The sequence below is a fragment of the Aspergillus uvarum genome, assembly GCF_003184745.1.
Source record: "Aspergillus uvarum CBS 121591 unplaced genomic scaffold BO82scaffold_1, whole genome shotgun sequence".
Lineage (NCBI taxonomy): Eukaryota > Fungi > Ascomycota > Eurotiomycetes > Eurotiales > Aspergillaceae > Aspergillus > Aspergillus uvarum.
Window position 1 is genome coordinate 923,333 of NW_020291298.1, and position 16,647 is coordinate 939,979.

The window sequence follows — 16,647 nt, forward strand, 5'->3', positions numbered from 1 at the left end:
GCTGGGACTGGGTCATGCGGCTGTGGCCATTCCAGAAAAAGATCATCTCCTCAATCGGGTCAACGCCCACCGCCTCGACCAGGGAGACCTTCCATTCCTTGGCGCGGGCTTCCCACTTGGCGATCTTGCGGGAGACAAACACATCGAATGGCAGCTGACGCGCCATGAACTTCTTCTTGCCGGCCAGGGGCGGGGCCGCGCGGAAGTACTCGGTCGCCTTTTCGGCGTGCTCGGCCGCGGCGGTGGGATCAGTCGTTGATAGACCCCGATACAGGCTCAGATGCGAGGCGCCCGCAATGTAGTAGTAGAGCGAGCGAGACCACGAGTTGAGATCCACGCACTAACAAGGTCAGTCAGTGGTTATAGTTTCAGGTTGCTCGGAAGATAACCTACCTCGATAAAAGACTCGGCACACAACTCGTATCTGTGGAGATACATCGCATTCAGACTGCGTTCGAATATTCGCAGTGCCTCGACCTGCTTGAGGGGACTGCGGTCCTTTCCGCACAGAAGCTCCAAGGCAACGTCCAGCTTGCGGTTGGCGCCATTCATGCGCGACTCTTCCAGTAGCCACAGCTGACTTTTAGGGAACCGTTCCCTCATCAATGCCAACAGAGCCTCGAGGCGCTCTTGCGGGTAGCCTTGCACGTCGTCCGGCGAGGCGGGGTCGGGCATGATGTCGCAGTAGCGGACGAACCCGTTGGAGTAGCCGAGAATTGCGAATGCGGAGAGGGCTCCGATCAGATTGTGAAACTTGCTCGCCTGCCACAACATCTTGAGCCCGCGCTCCTTGTCTCCGTGAAACCCGATGATCCCGAGCAATTTACTGAACACGGGCGGGACCATGGAGATCAGGACCAGAAGGATGCCGAAACAGAAGTTAGCGCCCGAGTGGATGAACACGTCGATCTGGTTCTTGAAAATGTCAGACTCCGGATCCTGGTCCAGCATATCCGAGGTGGTGGTCAAGGTCTCAGTGCTGCCCGTGACCGTCAGACCGGTCAGTTGCTTCGCAAGCCCGGCGGCGTCCACAGGCGATGCAGGAGCCGTGCTGGTCGTGACACTGGGCCCTGGAAGTTTGGTCGAAGAGCTGTTTCGCTCCGTGGGAGTGCTATTTCCAGAGCTCCGCTCCTGCATGATGAACTTCTGCTCCATCTTCAGAATGGCATCCAACGTGATGTAGGCCTTGCGTAGTCGGTAGAACCCTTTGATACTCTCCGTCAGACTCTCATTCAGAACCCCGACAACGGCACTCATGAGCTGCGCCATCGCCTGGCAGAGAGCGAATTCTGTCCCGGGCGCATAGATCTGGGAGTGGTACGAATTGGGCGCATTGGAGTTGTGCTGCGCTCGATGTTGATCATTGGCGGCACTGGTTTCGGCGGCATTGAGTCGCTCCGACGCTAAGAACTCGCCATCAGTAAGGTTCCTGATTCAGTAGATCTAGTCGTGGCGACCTACCTTGACGCATGATCTCCTGTTCAAAGCCCAAGGTGGCACGGATGAAAGCGACCACACCTCTTCCGAGCTACACGACCGGACAAAAAGGAATACCGACCTCGATCAGTCGAGGCACAAAGCTCGTCCAGGATAGCATACATACATTGTGAAAGGAGGAAGTGCCTTCCGAGAGGCCATCCTCAGCACCGTCCACGTCGTCATTGAGGATCAATGTAGCGGCTGTGTCCCGACTTCGTTAGAACCAATATACACCTGCAGCGCTAGCCCCCGGAAAGAGCGGGGGTGTTTTAGATCAGAGATTCGAGGTTCATGCAAAGAACATACCCCTCATGGCATCCTCAACTATTCAAAGGTTTGACGTCAGCATTTCGTACGAATTGGTTTTGGCGCCGAACCTCGACACATGGAAAAAGAATTCACTCACGATCCCGTAGTTCGGACAAAGAGTCCAAAGACTGGGTGGAGGCATTGGCGCCCGGCTTCTTGCCGTACAGCCATGAGCCGACTCGAAACATCGTGGGAGGGGGGAGAAATCAAGATAGAATCGGAGAAGAATAAACAAGTAAACAACGGAAGGCGAGCACGAGACAATTTCGAGGGGGAGGGAGAAAGAGGGATCAGATTCCAGTCACGAGCCGGAGGGGCCCGGAGCCCAAACGAAGAAAAAGCAGACGGAGAGGGAGAGACGGCGAATCTCCCATCAAAGCAGCAGCGTCGAGGCTTTCCGGGGACATAACCTTGTAAAACAGGGCGAGAGTGAGAAATGGAAGAGCAGACAGGGTAGAAAAAATACTCCTTGGGGGAGGGAGGAAAGAAGCTTGACTTGGGGGAGCGATATTATAAGCACAAGTATCAGATGAAGGGTCCGGGAGTGATCTAAGCCGTGTCCACTTGCGGCGACGGCGGCGGCGGTGCGGCGAGGCGAGGCGGAGTTAACGCTGGTGGTAGACTCGAAACCAATAATTTGAAACGATAAGAATAGATGATGCAGCTCCGCTTCTATGATTGTTCCCACCCGGGGGAGGATTTCTTCACCCGGTAAGCTCTAGGAGAGATTTAACTGCTCGTAACTTGAAGGCAGCCTTGTTTAGGCTGAAAGCTTGAGTGTTGTTGCTTAACTCCGTTGGACAGGCCAAGATGTTGCGTCAGAGGGAATGAAGGCAGAATGATCCGAGTTGTGCATAGTGGACAATGAATGTATAAATTACTAATGCACATTACTTTGAAGCTAAGCCCAGTTGGGTGGACCATCGGAGCTGAGTGCGGTGAGCTCTCTTGCTTGCTGCTGCGCTGCGGCTTGCGCGCGCTTGCTTGCTTGCTTTCCCCTCATCATCATTCCCATCATCCCCATCAATCATCTCCAACACCACCTCATTTTTCAGCCCACGATTCGAACCGGGATCGACTCTTCACTACATACACCCGAGCTCCCATTCGCACCAATCACCCACCCAACACCCCCAAACCACCTCGACACAACGCCCCCCCGAACCAACCACCCTCTTTCCCCGCCCACCATGTCCAACACCCAACCCCAAGACAAGGCCGAACCCAGCCAACAACCCCAACAACAACAGAAGCCCTCCGTCCTGGAAGAGGATGACGAGTTTGAGGATTTCCCCGTGGAAGGTGCGTACACCACACCCCTGTTCGACCCTCTCCGAACAAATGACACCCACACCCACGCCGCATCACGATCCCCGACACCATACACCCCCCTCTCCCCAAACCCAAACCCACTCAACCTGACAACAAAACAGACTGGCCTCAAGACGAAACCGAACAAGGCGCCACCGCCGCCAACGGCACCGACGCCCATCTGTGGGAGGAAAGCTGGGACGACGACGACGCCGCCGAGGACTTTTCGAAGCAGTTGAAGTAGGTCTCCCCGCTCCGTCCAGCTCTTCCCTTTAGGGACTGTATCCGGTATCCTACCGACGAGTGCTCGGGTGCCGTGATGATGCGGTTTGCGTGTACCACGCTCTCGCCTGTCGAGTCTGGATGATTTGGTTTCAAGCATACTCTAGGCGTGAGGCTAATGGATGTATTTCGTGGCTACAGAGAGGAATTGAAGAAGGTGGATGCGTCTCGTTGATAATGACTCCAGAAAGATGGTGATGAGAGAGGGTTATTGGGGGTATATTGTTATGTTGATGTTATGAAGAATAAGATTTAAATTAGATCTTCCCCTCTTTCCTTTTCTTCCGGGGGGGGGATGGATGGAGTGTACCTGGGTGGACGTTGGAAAGGTTTGTGGGTCGTAGAGTGGTTTGTTGCTGGGTTGATAGGGGAGGGGGAATGGCTATGGGAGGGTGGTGTAGGCGTCTGCCCCTAGGGGGGTTAGGTGCTCGTGTCGGTTTACTGGCTCGAGCAGAGTGGGATGTTTCTTGCGAGCGTGGAGGGTCTGCTGTACTCTGGCAAGGCAGACGCGGTCTCTAAAACACTACAAGAGTACTAGAGTACTACACATAAGTATCTAGATGATAAGGTAAGGAGCTTCCCAACCTACACACTTTCTAGTCTACACACAAGCTCCGGCACTCCCACCTACCGTATTCACAGCTTAGACCCCGTCACTGAGCAGAAACCTTGGATCAGAAAGAAGTACAGTCAAAAACAGTTGAAATTATCATCATCCTTGTACATTACATTCGTTGGAAGCATAAGACCGCACGAAAAAATCCCCGAGATGCAGACAGACACGCAAGGGGACAGACGAACAACATAACGCACGCATATGCACAAAATCTCTCCCTCCCACATCTACCCCCCACGCCGCACGCCTACACGGGACGTCCGTGCCCTACGCCTCCGATGAGACATTAGATATATCGGTAAAAAGTTTTACTTACTGGACAGAGCAGAGACGCCGGGGAGGTCCTTGCCCTCGAGGAGCTCGAGGGAGGCACCGCCGCCGGTGGAGACGTGGCTGAGCTTGTCCTCGACGCCGTACTTGGCGGCGACGGTGGCGGTGTCACCGCCGCCGATGATGACGATGGAGCCGGCCTGGGCGGCGTCGACGACGGCGTTGAGGGTATCCTCGGTGCCCTTGGCGAAGGGCTTCATCTCGAAGACACCGCAGGGCCCGTTCCAGAGGATGGTCTTGGCCTCGGCGATGACCTCCTTGTACAGGGCGACGGACTTCTCACCAACATCCAGGCCCATGAAGCCGTCGGGGATGCCCTCGGCGTCGGTAGCCTTGCCGGTCTGGGCGTCCTCGGCGAACTTGTCGGCGGTAATATAGTCGACTGGCAGGACGACCTTGACGTTGTGCTTCTTGGCCTTCTCCATGACCTCGCCGACGATCTTGCTGCCGGCCTCGTCGAACAGGCTGTTGCCGATCTTCACGCCCTCCAGCGTCTTCTTGAAGGTGAACGCCATCGCGCCCGTGATGATCAGGCTGTTGACCTTGGGCAGCAGGTTGTCGATCAGCTGGATCTTGTCGGAGACCTTGGCCCCGCCCAGGATGGCCAGGAAGGGCCGCTTGGGGCTCTCGAGAGCCTGGGCGAAGTAGTCCAGCTCCTTCTTCACCAAAAAGCCCGAGGCCTTCTGGGGGAGGTCGACGCCGACCATGGAGGAGTGAGCACGGTGAGCAGTGCCGAAAGCGTCGTCTGGTTTAGGGAAGAGATAAATTAGCCTCATGTACTAGATGTATTAGTCGCACAGACTAAGGAAACGTACTGATGTAGATGTCACCCAGGGCAGTCAGTCCCTTGCGGAACTCAGCAACCGCCTCCTTATCGGCCTTGACCTTCTTGCCCTCGGCGTCCTTGGAGCTGCCCTCCTCCTCGGCGTGGAAACGCAGGTTCTCCAGGAGAATGATCTGGCCGCCGCTGGCCTTGTTGACGGTCTCCTCGACCTCCTTGCCGACGCAGTCCTCGGTGAAAATGACGGACTTGCTCAGCAGCTTCTCGAGCTCGGCCTGGACGGGCTTCAGGCTGTACTTGGGGTTGACCTTGCCGTCGGGGCGGCCGAGGTGGGACATGAGGATGACTGCCTTGGCGCCATTCTCAACGGCGTACTTGATGGTGGGGAGAGCACCAACGATACGCTGGTTGTTGGTGATGTTCTTGCTGGCGTCAAGGGGGACGTTGAAGTCGACCTGTAAGTCCAGGGGTTAGCATGGGGGTCTCAATTGCTGTCGTTGTTGTTGTTGTTGTTGTTGCTGCAGCTGCTGCTGCAGAGAAAGTGAGGGGTCAACCTACGCGGATCAAGACACGCTTGTCCTTGAGGTCGACGTCAGTGATAGCGAGCTTGTTGGAGAGAGACATGGTGACTAATGAATCCGAGGGAATTGGTTCGGAGAAGGAAGGAAGAAGAAGAGGGAAAGAAAGGAAAATTGGAATGGGCTTTTTACTTTATGAGCACCGAGGGAGACTGGAGAGATCTCACGGTGACCGAGTCTGGTTACAGCGGGTTTGGCAGACTGGCGGGGTAATTGTTTTGGGAATTGGTGGGGCGGCCGGTGAGCTGAGCTGAGAGATTCGCCTGCTGCTCGGGCTGTTGCGGGACTGATGTCACTGCCAGACACATCAGTCAATCCCGCTTCGGATCATATAGGGATTGGACTGGCCTAGTCACTGACACTCAGAGCCTAGATGTATACTCCGTACTCTACCGGGTCTACACCCCATGGGCAGCTTTAGCCATCTCGGCTCTAATGGAACTATCATCTCCGTCCCGTTCCGTGATCCTCCCCCGACCCCGGAGAAGTCATCCACCGTGCACAACCCCTCGGCACTGCTGAACGAAAACAAAACAAACACTCTGTATTTCTCTTCATCTGCTTCTTAGAACACTTGAAGCACACGTTTATTAGTGGGCAGAAACCCCTCAACACGCATCAAACAACACTGCCGGCATGGAAGATAACCGAGACTCCACCCATGCGACAAGAACAAGCAATTCCCCTACCCAACCGTCGGTATACAACGCCCAGTAAGCATACAAAAGATCGAAAGCAGAACCTAATAGAACAATATGGAATGAAATAATGGCACCTTCACACAATTCCCGATATGCCTAAAGATGAGAGATCGTTCTTTTTTTACTTTACTCTTCCTCCGAAGAGTTGGTCAATGACAGATAAGCAGTCCAGGCGATACCGACAGAGGACACAAAAGGCTATATAGCATTTGGTTAGCATGGCGCAACACACCACCGGGCACCAACCATGGGAACTTACAATCTGGAACTGGATGGGAATGACGCGGAAGTTGAGGATCTGGACGGCAGGCCAGAGAACAAAGTTGGCCTTCAGCGTAGGCAAGTACACGTCTTGGAACTTGCGCGTCAACGCCCGCTTTCCACCGCCTTCAGCCACTGTCATGAATGTGAAGAAGCACGCCAAACCTGTACGCCTGGTTAGCGATCCATCCGGCCGCACACAGTAACATGACGCTAGTTCCTCATACCGAAAGGGGCGAACATGAGCTGGTCGAAAGCCACCCGCTTCAACGCCGGAATGCTCGGGTTCTTCTTCGTGAGAGGAAAAGTGCGAGACAAGAATCCGAACCAGTGAAATTGAACCGGGGCCATGAAGAAGCCGTATGACATGAACCGGGTAAGGCGCTCGAAGTCAAACGCTGGGATCGCGTGTCGCGCATGGCCTAGCTCCCCGAGAGCAGGCGGCTTCTCCTTGTCTAGATCGTGGATCTCAATCGAGATGAAGTCCCCACCATTGGAAGAGCGGCGCGCGGAGCCAGCTCTGACAGCCGTGATCAGTTGTGCTACAGTGTCTGCGATTCCACCCAGAATCTAACGTCCCCAATCCACAGTCAGTATGGGGTGTCTCGAATGCATCTTCCGCATTGCGCTTGTTTGAGGGCTCTTACCGCATTGGTGACCATAGTAGTGAGAACTATAGGCGACAAGATGGGTCAGTCAACTGGCCGAACGCTCCAGGGCCGGTCGCTGAACTCCTACCTGGTTTCTCCGAATAGTAGGAGTTGAACTTGGCGGCAAGCCGCGTTGCCGCCGCCATCTCGATAAGAAAGATTATTGTATGAAGCAGTGGCTATGGGTGAGAAATCGACGAGGGGCAACGTCAGTCTCAAGTCTTCGTGTAGTGGTAAGAAAAAGAGATATTTAAGAAAAGAGATATGTAGTGGTGAATTTTGTAGTAATATGTGAAGTTGTGGTAGTTTAGAGAGAAGAGATCAAGAGTGTCTATCTAGCACATACCAAGCGACCGTAGATGTACCGCCGATTGAGTCCATCGAGAATGCTGCGACGACCAGCGGAGAACATGACGGAGACAGATTTCAATAATGTAATGGGGGGAGGAGGAATTCACGGGATGGAAGAAAATCGAAGGCGAGGGCAAGGAAAGGCCGGGCTGGCAGAGAGGGCGAAGGTATGACGCAAAGGATAGATAAGTTTAAAAAAAGGGTTCGGGGTTTGGGTGGGTGCACAGGCAACAACTGAATAGCACTCAGTAAGAAAGGGGGATGGGAAAGAGGTTGGGATCGTCTGTCAAGTGGGAACAGATGCGATGAAGTAAGAAAGAGGAGACCGGAAGGTGAAGGAGATAAAATGATGATGATAATATGAGCCTCTTCGTCCAGCGAATAAATCAGGCCAAGTCAGCAGGACTTTTTTAGGGGTGTTTGAGGATTGGAGGTTGGAGGTTGAGGCAGTGAAGATGCGCAAGATCGAGGTCATTCTACAGTCAGTCAGTCAGTCAGTCAGTCAGACAGTCAACTCCATCATCATTGACTCTCCCTTCTTCCCCCTCCACTCGCGTGATCTTCCGCCCTTCTCCGCCCGGCAGACCGACCGGCCCCCTCCCTTCATTGCCGCTTTAGGGCTGAATTGCCGCCCCCTCCCCCCTACGCTAGTTTACGCCCCCATCTTGTTGCCGCTTTAGCTTGGCAATGTTATACGGTGTAGTATGTAGTTACTACTGTACCGTACTCTTTTCTTGGTTGTGCATCATCTGGCATTACAATATAATTTATTAACTTATTCCATACAAATACTGCACAAAACCTGCACCAGGGTCATCCTCTCATGGCCGTTACGCATCAGTCCAGGCATGCAAGCAAACAGATCTATACACAAGTTTACATCGTAGGCGGCATTCAAGCTGTCATGTTCCTGTCAAAGGAGAGAATATCCGGGAGGTCGCGGATGTCCGTCGTTTCGTTCGTATTGACATCCACCAGGCGCACGGCTTCCAGACGGAGGGCGCCCACGGCCAATGGCAACAATTTCAATTCGGTCGCAAAGCAAGTCCCCGGCAGAAGTGGTCTGTGAGGCTAGTCGTTAATCATCCAGTCATCCACTCAGACAGAATACCACTTACCCAGCGCGAACATCTGTACTCATGGAAACAAGCTCAGCTTCCTGGCCAGCCACACTCTTCTGGAGCGCATGCACGATGTTGTCGTCCGTCACAGCTTCTGCAACCTGGGCTTCCTTGCGAATAGATGCGGATGAGGATGATGGACGCGCCGTATGAGTCCGGGGATCGGGCCTCTTCCGTCGAGGAATGGCTATCATGGCGAACTTTCGAGCGGTTGCGGACCGATTCACAATGAAGACATTCCACGAAAATGGCTTGCCGACTTCCACTCGGGGAGGCCCGGTGAACGTGATTGACACTCCAAGATCTGTCGTAGAGTATGCTCTATCTCTCAAAGAGCTACGGTTAACTCCTGTTCCGCCTGCCATGGCGTTGTTGAGATTTTGATTCATAGGAAGGCTAGCCGGACGGTTGTTCCGCTGCAGTGCCTGGCTGGGAGCACCAAAGGTAGGATTGAGAGGCATAGAAAAGTCCACGTTGGTCCTCCACTGCATCAGGATTCGTGGGTTGCAATTGGGCGATAGGTGAATCACGGCCTCCAAGGAGATGTCGAGAACACTGACCAAGACCGTCGTTGACGGACTTGGATTCTGCCCGTCCTCAGGGGTTAATTTATATACCAGGGTGATATCATCTCGCGGTAGGCATCTGATGGGTGGGACAAGCCCCGGCGCATCTGAAAGTGTCTCGATGGTTCCGTCTGACAACCGGAGCTCGGCCTTGTCAAAGGTCACGTCGCATGTGAGAAATGGTGTCACTTCAAAGTCAAGGCTGGCGACGGTGGTTGGCCGCCCGCTATAAGTGTTCAGCCGAGCATATCGTATTCTCGCACTCGCAGCTGGAACAACTCGGATCGGATGCCCCGAACGTTGTTGAATATGGTAGATGGGATCTTCGGTCTGTTGTGCCGGTACAACACGTAAAAGTCGGGAGGCTGGGAGGAAGGGATCTTTGAGAGAGAGGGATTTATCCGACGACAGAGGCTGTAGTACGTTGGCGGATGCTGGTACCAACGGTGGAAGGTAGTCGTCCCCACGAGGTGTTTGTTGTTGATTCTTCGCTAAATTGAGGTTGGCGGAGGCGATGAAAAGAAGAGAAGGATGCGTGATACGTATGCGCGGGCGTTCTATGGCAATTAGCACAACCAGAGCAATGGTTAAAGTTCTGAAAGTTACTTACTGAGAAACGCTTCGATGCTCCAAATCACATAGACATGGTTGCCTTCCCCTGTATCACCCTCGAACTCATTGACAACCACAAGCGGCTCCTGTGCCTTGACGGCCCCTGAGAAGATCAGGTCTCTGGTCGAAGTCGGGTTCTCCGCCACAGTCTCGGCTGGATCGATAGCGAAGGCGTCCAGGCCAACTTCGAGTTGTGGAAGGTATTGCTTCAGGCTAGCAGGTGAACAATTGGAGAGTCGGAGAACAATGCGGACGGTGCAGAACTCATCTGTAGCCCGCTATAGATGAGTAAGAGACAGAGCTCGAGTTAGACGACAGGTCATAACATACCGAAGAAAAGAACGGAGCGTTGGGGTATATGCGACAGTACAGAGGTCAGGTCTTCTGCGCCTTCTTCCAGAGCAGACGTCAGAGCAGCCTCCAAGTCTACATCTGAAGCATGCGGGACAACTGTATCTAGAACAGCATGCCTGAGGAACTCCCCGGGGATATCAAGACTCGGCATACTAGCGGGGTGACGATGATCGCATAGTCCCCTGCCGGTGATTGAACGAACAGTGATTGACACACGACAGATCGACCGAGAATCACAAATAAATCATCAGCAGTGAGTTAGTCGCATGGCAAGCCAGGGACCGACAAATGGAGGGATGGGGACACTCCATGTTATTATGGGACGGACGGACCCTGGGAAGGAGTCGATGCAAACAGGACAAACAGGACAAACACTCTTAGTGCAGGAACCCGGAGGAGCTTCTGCGAACCACCGCCGCTCCGTGTTACTTTTTCTCGCCTTCCATTCATCGCAACCGCAAGTCCCCTTCATCTTGGGAGTCTCTGCACTGACAATATGAATCCGATAAATGGTCCCGGCGGTGCGCCTGCCCTGTGGCAGGAGGCCCGCAACGCTGAGGGTCGCGTCTACTACTACAATACTCAGACCAAAGCCACGCAATGGGCGAAGCCCGTCGAGCTGATGACACCGGTTGAGGTTTGTAAACTCCTTTCTATCCCTGTTCTGCATGGACCCAGGCTAATCTGACACGTTCTATATCTCTAGCGCGCGTTGGCGAATCAACCATGGAAGGAATACACGACGGATAACGGGCGGAAATACTGGTACAACACCGAAACCAAGCAGAGCACCTGGGAGATTCCAGATGCTTACAAAAACGCTCTGGCGCAGGCTCAGCCTCCTCAGCCCCCCCCTGTAGCGTGAGTGGCGCGGTCAATTGTCTCGAAGTATTTGTGAATGTTGTACTGACGGATTCCTGAACAGAGCTCCGACATTCGTTGCAGGTGGAGTCAGCTCGTTTCCATCGTACCCCCAGCAGAGAGAACGCGATGACTACGATCGAGGCTATGGCGACCGCCGTGGAGGCTATAATTCAATGGACGCTAATGGTCTTGCAGCGGCACCCGTCTTGGGGAACCAGCAAGCCGACCCCGAATACGCTTCCCTTGAAGAGGCCGAGGGTGCATTCATGAAGATGCTGAAGCGCCACAATGTGCAGCCCGACTGGACTTGGGAGCAGACAATGCGCGAGACCATTAAAGACCCCCAGTACCGTGCCCTGAAAGACCCCAGAGACCGCAAGGCAGCCTTTGAGAAATACGCGGTCGAGGTTCGCATGCAGGAAAAGGATCGGGCGAAAGAAAGATTCGCTAAGCTCAGAGCAGATTTCAATACCATGCTGAAGCGTCATCCTGAAATCAAGCACTACAGCCGGTGGAAGACCATTCGGCCGATCATTGAGGGCGAGACCATTTTCAGGTCCACGGACGACGAGGCTGAGAGACGCCAGTTGTTTGAGGAATACATTGTCGAGCTCAAGAAGGAGCACGTCGAACAGGAAGCGGTCAAGCGCAAGGCTGCCATGGACGAGTTAGTCAATATCCTGAAATCCTTGAACCTGGAGCCTTACACACGCTGGTCTGAGGCGCAGGCGATCATCCAGTCCAATGATAAAGTCCAAAGCGATGATAAGTTCAGGACTCTTAGCAAGTCTGATATCTTGACTGCATTTGAGAATCACATCAAGGCGCTGGAGCGAGCATTCAATGACGCCCGTCAGCAGCAGAAAGCCGCGAAGGCCAGAAAGGAGCGCCATGCTCGAGAGCAGTACATTGAGCTCCTTAAGGAGTTAAGATCACAGGGCAAGATCAAGGCCGGCAGCAAGTGGATGAATACTTATACTTTGGTTAACGAAGACCCCCGGTACCTTGGCATGCTGGGAAATTCTGGGTCGTCTCCGATTGATCTCTTCTGGGATGTGGTTGAGGAGGAGGAGCGGTCGCTGCGCGGCCCACGCAACGATATCCTGGATGTACTTGACGTGAGAATCCCTCGTATTCCAACCTTGCATACTCCGCTAACGTAGCTCCCAGGACAAACGCTTTGAGGTTGCGCCGAAGACCACTTTCGAGGAGTTTAACGCAATTGCATCCGCCGATCGACGGACAGCGAGCATTGACCCCGAAATCCTGCAACTGATTTTCCACCGGATCCAAGAAAAGGCCATTCGACGTAACGAAGAAGAGAAGCATGCCGCAGATCGTCATCAGCGACGTGCCATCGACGCACTCCGCTCGCGCATCAAACGCCTTGAACCATCTGTCCGAGCCAACGATACATGGGACCAAGTACGACCAAGGATTGAGCGGTTCGAGGAGTACAAGGCTCTGGAAACCGACGATCTCCGCCAGGCGGCCTTCGACAAGGTGATCCGGCGCTTGAAGGAGAAAGAAGAAGACGCTGAGAGAGACCGGGAGGCCCGGGACCGAGATCGCGGCGGCAGCCGTCGGGACCACCACGATCGGGACCGGGACCGCGACCGCGACCGCGACCGCGACCACCGCAGCAGTCTCTCCCACCGTGGCGAACGGCGAGGAGCATCCAGCCGCATGAGCCGGACTCCGGAGCCTGACGCCTATGAGGCCGACCGCCGCAAAGCCCAGGCCGACCGCGAACGCTCCTACCGTAAGGCCAGCGGCCTGTCGCCGGTGCGCGAGCGCCGTGAAGACCGCGATCGAGACCGCGAGCGCTACCGCGAGCGCGAACGGGATCGGGATCGAGATCGTGAGCGCGAGCGTGACCGTGACCGGGACCGCGACTGGGACCGCGACCGCAGCGCTCGCTCCCTGAGCCACTACGACCGCGAGCGTCGCGATCGCGAAGAGGAACGTGAGCGCCTCTACCGCACCCGCGGCGACCCTCGCGGCAGCCGCGACGAACTGGACTACGGCGCCGACACGAAGAGCATCGCCAGCACCGACCGGCGGCGCAGACGGGACAGTGACGCAGAGAGCGTAGCCAGTCGCTCTGCCAAGCGGTACCGGCGGGAAAGCCGAGAACGCGATCGCAGCCGAGGAGCTCGCAGAGGAACTGCAGGTGAGAGAGACCGGCGCGAACGAACCCCCGTCACCAGCACAGGCGCCGCCGCAGCGCCTGCTTCGGCCGCCCTAGGCCCTGCAGCAGCCGTGGCAGAAGAGGCCAAGAAAGAGGAGAAGGCAGTCCATTCCGGTAGCGAGGAGGGTGAGATCGAAGAAGATTGAGCCAGCCGGTTACGATTCTGTACCCGTAATGCTGGTCGATAACGCCCCTCGACAAATGCCATTCTGGCCCGCTCCTCCCTTTTTTGCCCTTCGCTCCCCTCGAGGCTTAGACAGAATGCAGCCGAATCCATGCCTTTTTCTCGAATTGACAACGATTGTACGGATGTTGTGTCCTAGATTTTGTATTCTAGCGTAGGTTATATAGTATCAAGAGCGCTTATCAAATCTACTGGAGTTGAGGTGGGATTCGGGACCATAACCTGGTCAGATATAACTTGAGTCAACAAGTGGGATAGTAAATAAGGACCCAAACGAACAACACTGGTTAAGGAAGGGTACTGAGTAGCCTGGAGTTCACCGTGGAAGAAGAGAAAAGAGCGCATTGAGTGGTTCGGAACAAGCGATATATATTTCCTCTATTTCCGAGCCAACAACTACGAAGCATCAACTTGTTTCTTGCCTTTATAATCACACTCCTCTCAGGTTACATTTAGAGCTGAGCCTGTCATTAGGGAAAGGCTAGTGACCTACACCGTAAATACAATACAAAAGAAGGAATATATGCCTCCAACTCTTATAGACAGTGGCTACTTTCCACCCACACACATGCATACACCGACAACTTGGATCCTCAGCCAAACCTCGTTGTCAGCGATTCTAACCATTTCATGCGATGAATGAAAAGAACAAAAGAAGTATATTCACGAGGAAAGAAAGAAAGCAACAACAGAGAGTCAACTTTTAACACGAACAGCAAAAAAAAAAAACGGAATTTCAAATTCAGACTCCGACATGACTTTGACGCCAGCTCCTTCCCACCAAAACCAAAAAACCCATTTGTGTTAGAAAAACCCCAATGTTGAAAATATTTCTCTAAACGGAACTCTTTAATTCAAAGATTCGTTCTCGCGTTTTCGTCATTCCAACTTTTCGTAGCATCGCGGGAGAAAAAAAAAGACAGATGCCAGCAGCCTGTTGCGGGGTTTATTCGGGGCCGGAGGATGATTGGGAAAATGGAGGGAAGGCGGATCGAAGGGGGCGACAAGATCAGCGGTCGGCTGAGGACCCTTTCACTACAGCTGGAATAGAGGTGGGCATTGAGGGGGATTTACCGCCTACCACTGCTGCAGATGATAGTTGAGCATGTCGTCTTCCTCGTCATCATGTTCACCCTCCTCCTGCTCCTCCTCTACATCACCACGCCCTGCACTGTGCCGGCGACCGCCGCGACGACGGCGGCGCCGGCACAGAGCAGCAGAGGCCCTGGTAACGCCAAAAAACGCCACTAGCCGAAGGTAACTCCTCCTCCGGTCCCGGCGACGTCGGTGGTGGCGGCGCCGCCGGTCGGAATCGCGGCCGTCGCCATGGCGAGGCACGCGGTTATGTTTGCCAAAAACAGCCGTTTCACTGCTCTTCTTCCAAGAAGAACTGGTAAAGGGGAGGTTAGTACGATGCTGAGGCGTGCGACAAGGGACAGAACTTACGTAGTTGCCCTGGAGCTTCTGCTCCTGGTCCATCTGGGACTGGAGCTTGTTGATGCGGGGACGGTAGCTGTTGGGATCACGACGGAAGGTGACGTCCAGGTTCTTTAAGAAGGTGTTGCAACCAGTGACCAGGGACTCGGGGGAGTTGGCGTGCGCATCAATAGACGGCTTACCGTCGAAGACGATGACACGGTCAGCCAGGTAGGTGGCCATGATGAAATCGTGCTCGACGATGAAAGCGGTCTTCTTGGTGTGCATGATGAAACGCTTGATGACTCTGGCAGCCACGATACGCTGCTCGGAATCGAGGTAAGCACTAGGCTCGTCAATCAGGTAGATATCGGCGGGCATTCCCAGAGCCAGGACAATGGCGACACGCTGCAATTCACCACCAGACAAGTTCTGAACCTCCTGGTCAATGAAGTCGTCGATCTTGAGGGGCTTGTAGACATCAGTCTGGAACTGGGGCGACAGGAAAGCGGCCTTGATACGCTTGAAGAACAGCTGACGGACGGTACCCTGGAACTTGGGGGTAATCTTCTGGGGCTTCATGCTGATGTTCAAACGGGGGATGGTGACGCCGTTATCGGGCTTCTCGACACCAGCAAGCATTCTACAGAAAGTGGTCTTTCCGGTTCCGTTCTCTCCCATCATGACGATGATTTCAGAGTCGGTGAAGTCACCGGCGTCGATCTTCAGGTGGAAGTTGCCAAGGGTCTTCTCCAGGCTCGGGTACTTGAAAGCACGAGCCTTATCAACCAGGAAGTCATCGCCAGCTTCAGCGAGACGGAAAGTGAGAGACTCGTCACGGAACCGAAGGTTCTCGGTGGGGATGTGACCATCCAAGAAGATGTTGATACCTTCACGGACCGAGGAAGGCAGAGTAACGACACCGTAGGCGGCAGGTCTTCCGTAGAGAACGCAAACAAAGTCGGAAAGATAATCAAGCACGGACAAATCGTGCTCGACAACAATGACATAGTCGTCCGGGCGGAGAAGCTCTCTGATGGTACGGGCAGCAGCCAGACGCTGCTTAACATCAAGGTAGGACGAAGGCTCGTCAAACATGTAGCTGCAGAAATGTCAGCGCTCATACTATCTCAAAGACCTGGTCATCCTTACACATCAGCCTGCTGGACACAGACCAGACCAATGGCGAAACGCTGAAGTTCTCCACCGGACAAATGGTCAATGTCACGGTCCTGAACCTGTCGCAGTTCTATGCACTCTGTCAGCTGAAAATACCGTCGACATGATGAAGAATCATCTTACCCAGGACGTCCAGGATGTGGTCCAGGTTATTCAGCTGAGTGCGGGCTTTGATGAGCGCACCGACGTTCTTGACGGGTCCCTTGACGGCTCTAGGAATCTGATCAACGTACTGAGGCTTGACAACAGCCTTCAGGTTGTCTTCCAGGACCTTGGTGAAGTAGTCTGCAGGATGTTAGCGCGCTTGATTCTAATTGAATACTCTTATCGGTTCAGTTTTGACGTACTCTGCAGCTCAGAACCACGGAAGTACTTGAGAATCTCTTCCCAGTCGGGAGGGTTGTCGTAACGACCAAGGTTGGGCTTCAATTTGCCGCTGAGAATCTTCAAAGCCGTACTCTTTCCAATACCGTTGGTACCGACGAGACCGAGGACCTGACCGGGACGGGGC

The 16,647-nt window shown here is 54.1% G+C and overlaps 6 protein-coding genes across 6 annotated transcripts; 2 read left to right on the top strand and 4 right to left on the bottom strand.

Moving 5' to 3' along the window:
* Positions 1 to 224: 224 nt before the first annotated feature.
* Positions 225 to 2,463, bottom strand: BO82DRAFT_349798 (uncharacterized protein). Its single transcript, XM_025633966.1, has 5 exons — positions 1,886 to 2,463; positions 1,786 to 1,803; positions 1,604 to 1,680; positions 1,462 to 1,528; positions 225 to 1,403 (listed from the first exon to the last, which is right to left on the bottom strand). Exons 1-5 carry the CDS (start codon positions 1,974 to 1,976, stop codon positions 361 to 363), a joined length of 1,296 nt encoding a protein of 431 aa, XP_025497486.1. The 5' UTR covers positions 1,977 to 2,463; the 3' UTR covers positions 225 to 360.
* Positions 2,464 to 2,799: 336 nt separating this feature from the next.
* On the top strand, positions 2,800 to 3,598 carry BO82DRAFT_349800 (proteasome regulatory particle lid subunit SEM1). Its single transcript, XM_025633967.1, has 3 exons — positions 2,800 to 3,090; positions 3,222 to 3,339; positions 3,523 to 3,598. The coding sequence occupies exons 1-3, from the start codon at positions 2,979 to 2,981 to the stop codon at positions 3,554 to 3,556; spliced, it is 264 nt and encodes an 87-aa protein (XP_025497487.1). The 5' UTR covers positions 2,800 to 2,978; the 3' UTR covers positions 3,557 to 3,598.
* A 629-nt stretch (positions 3,599 to 4,227) lies between these two features.
* Positions 4,228 to 5,732, bottom strand: pgkA (phosphoglycerate kinase pgkA; the record flags this gene model as incomplete). The annotated part of the gene is made up of 3 exons (XM_025632024.1): positions 4,228 to 5,072; positions 5,143 to 5,563; positions 5,667 to 5,732. 3 exons carry the CDS (start codon positions 5,730 to 5,732, stop codon positions 4,306 to 4,308), a joined length of 1,254 nt encoding a protein of 417 aa, XP_025497488.1. The 3' UTR covers positions 4,228 to 4,305.
* A 447-nt stretch (positions 5,733 to 6,179) lies between these two features.
* On the bottom strand, positions 6,180 to 7,859 carry BO82DRAFT_349801 (Mpv17/PMP22 family protein). Its single transcript, XM_025633968.1, has 6 exons — positions 7,645 to 7,859; positions 7,387 to 7,477; positions 7,296 to 7,321; positions 6,876 to 7,218; positions 6,647 to 6,813; positions 6,180 to 6,585 (listed from the first exon to the last, which is right to left on the bottom strand). Exons 2-6 carry the CDS (start codon positions 7,442 to 7,444, stop codon positions 6,514 to 6,516), a joined length of 666 nt encoding a protein of 221 aa, XP_025497489.1. The 5' UTR covers positions 7,445 to 7,477; positions 7,645 to 7,859; the 3' UTR covers positions 6,180 to 6,513.
* Positions 7,860 to 8,400: 541 nt separating this feature from the next.
* On the bottom strand, positions 8,401 to 10,453 carry BO82DRAFT_299541 (TRAPP trafficking subunit Trs65 domain-containing protein; the record flags this gene model as incomplete). Its single annotated transcript, XM_025632025.1, has 4 exons — positions 8,401 to 8,712; positions 8,768 to 9,893; positions 9,947 to 10,216; positions 10,279 to 10,453. 4 exons carry the CDS (start codon positions 10,451 to 10,453, stop codon positions 8,544 to 8,546), a joined length of 1,740 nt encoding a protein of 579 aa, XP_025497490.1. The 3' UTR covers positions 8,401 to 8,543.
* A 304-nt stretch (positions 10,454 to 10,757) lies between these two features.
* BO82DRAFT_299543 (snoRNA-splicing protein PRP40) lies at positions 10,758 to 13,962 on the top strand. Its single transcript, XM_025632026.1, has 4 exons — positions 10,758 to 10,939; positions 11,009 to 11,163; positions 11,228 to 12,284; positions 12,337 to 13,962. Exons 1-4 carry the CDS (start codon positions 10,799 to 10,801, stop codon positions 13,501 to 13,503), a joined length of 2,520 nt encoding a protein of 839 aa, XP_025497491.1. The 5' UTR covers positions 10,758 to 10,798; the 3' UTR covers positions 13,504 to 13,962.
* Positions 13,963 to 16,647: the final 2,685 nt, after the last annotated feature.

Coding starts and splice junctions, on each gene's coding strand:
- BO82DRAFT_349798 (XM_025633966.1), bottom strand. CDS start 1,976: ATGTTTCGAGTCGGCTCATGGCTGTACGGCAAGAAGCCGGGCGCCAAT. Junction 1,529..1,603: donor GCACTTCCTCCTTTCACAAT/GTATGTATGCTA, acceptor CCGGTCGTGTAG/CTCGGAAGAGGTGTGGTCGC. Junction 1,404..1,461: donor ACAGGAGATCATGCGTCAAG/GTAGGTCGCCAC, acceptor GCGAGTTCTTAG/CGTCGGAGCGACTCAATGCC.
- BO82DRAFT_349800 (XM_025633967.1), top strand. CDS start 2,979: ATGTCCAACACCCAACCCCAAGACAAGGCCGAACCCAGCCAACAACCC. Junction 3,091..3,221: donor TGAGGATTTCCCCGTGGAAG/GTGCGTACACCA, acceptor ACAACAAAACAG/ACTGGCCTCAAGACGAAACC. Junction 3,340..3,522: donor GACTTTTCGAAGCAGTTGAA/GTAGGTCTCCCC, acceptor TCGTGGCTACAG/AGAGGAATTGAAGAAGGTGG.
- BO82DRAFT_349801 (XM_025633968.1), bottom strand. CDS start 7,444: ATGGCGGCGGCAACGCGGCTTGCCGCCAAGTTCAACTCCTACTATTCG. Junction 7,322..7,386: donor CTACTATTCGGAGAAACCAG/GTAGGAGTTCAG, acceptor TGTCGCCTATAG/TTCTCACTACTATGGTCACC. Junction 6,586..6,646: donor TTCCCATCCAGTTCCAGATT/GTAAGTTCCCAT, acceptor AATGCTATATAG/CCTTTTGTGTCCTCTGTCGG.
- BO82DRAFT_299543 (XM_025632026.1), top strand. CDS start 10,799: ATGAATCCGATAAATGGTCCCGGCGGTGCGCCTGCCCTGTGGCAGGAG. Junction 11,164..11,227: donor CCTCAGCCCCCCCCTGTAGC/GTGAGTGGCGCG, acceptor ATTCCTGAACAG/AGCTCCGACATTCGTTGCAG. Junction 12,285..12,336: donor ATATCCTGGATGTACTTGAC/GTGAGAATCCCT, acceptor CGTAGCTCCCAG/GACAAACGCTTTGAGGTTGC.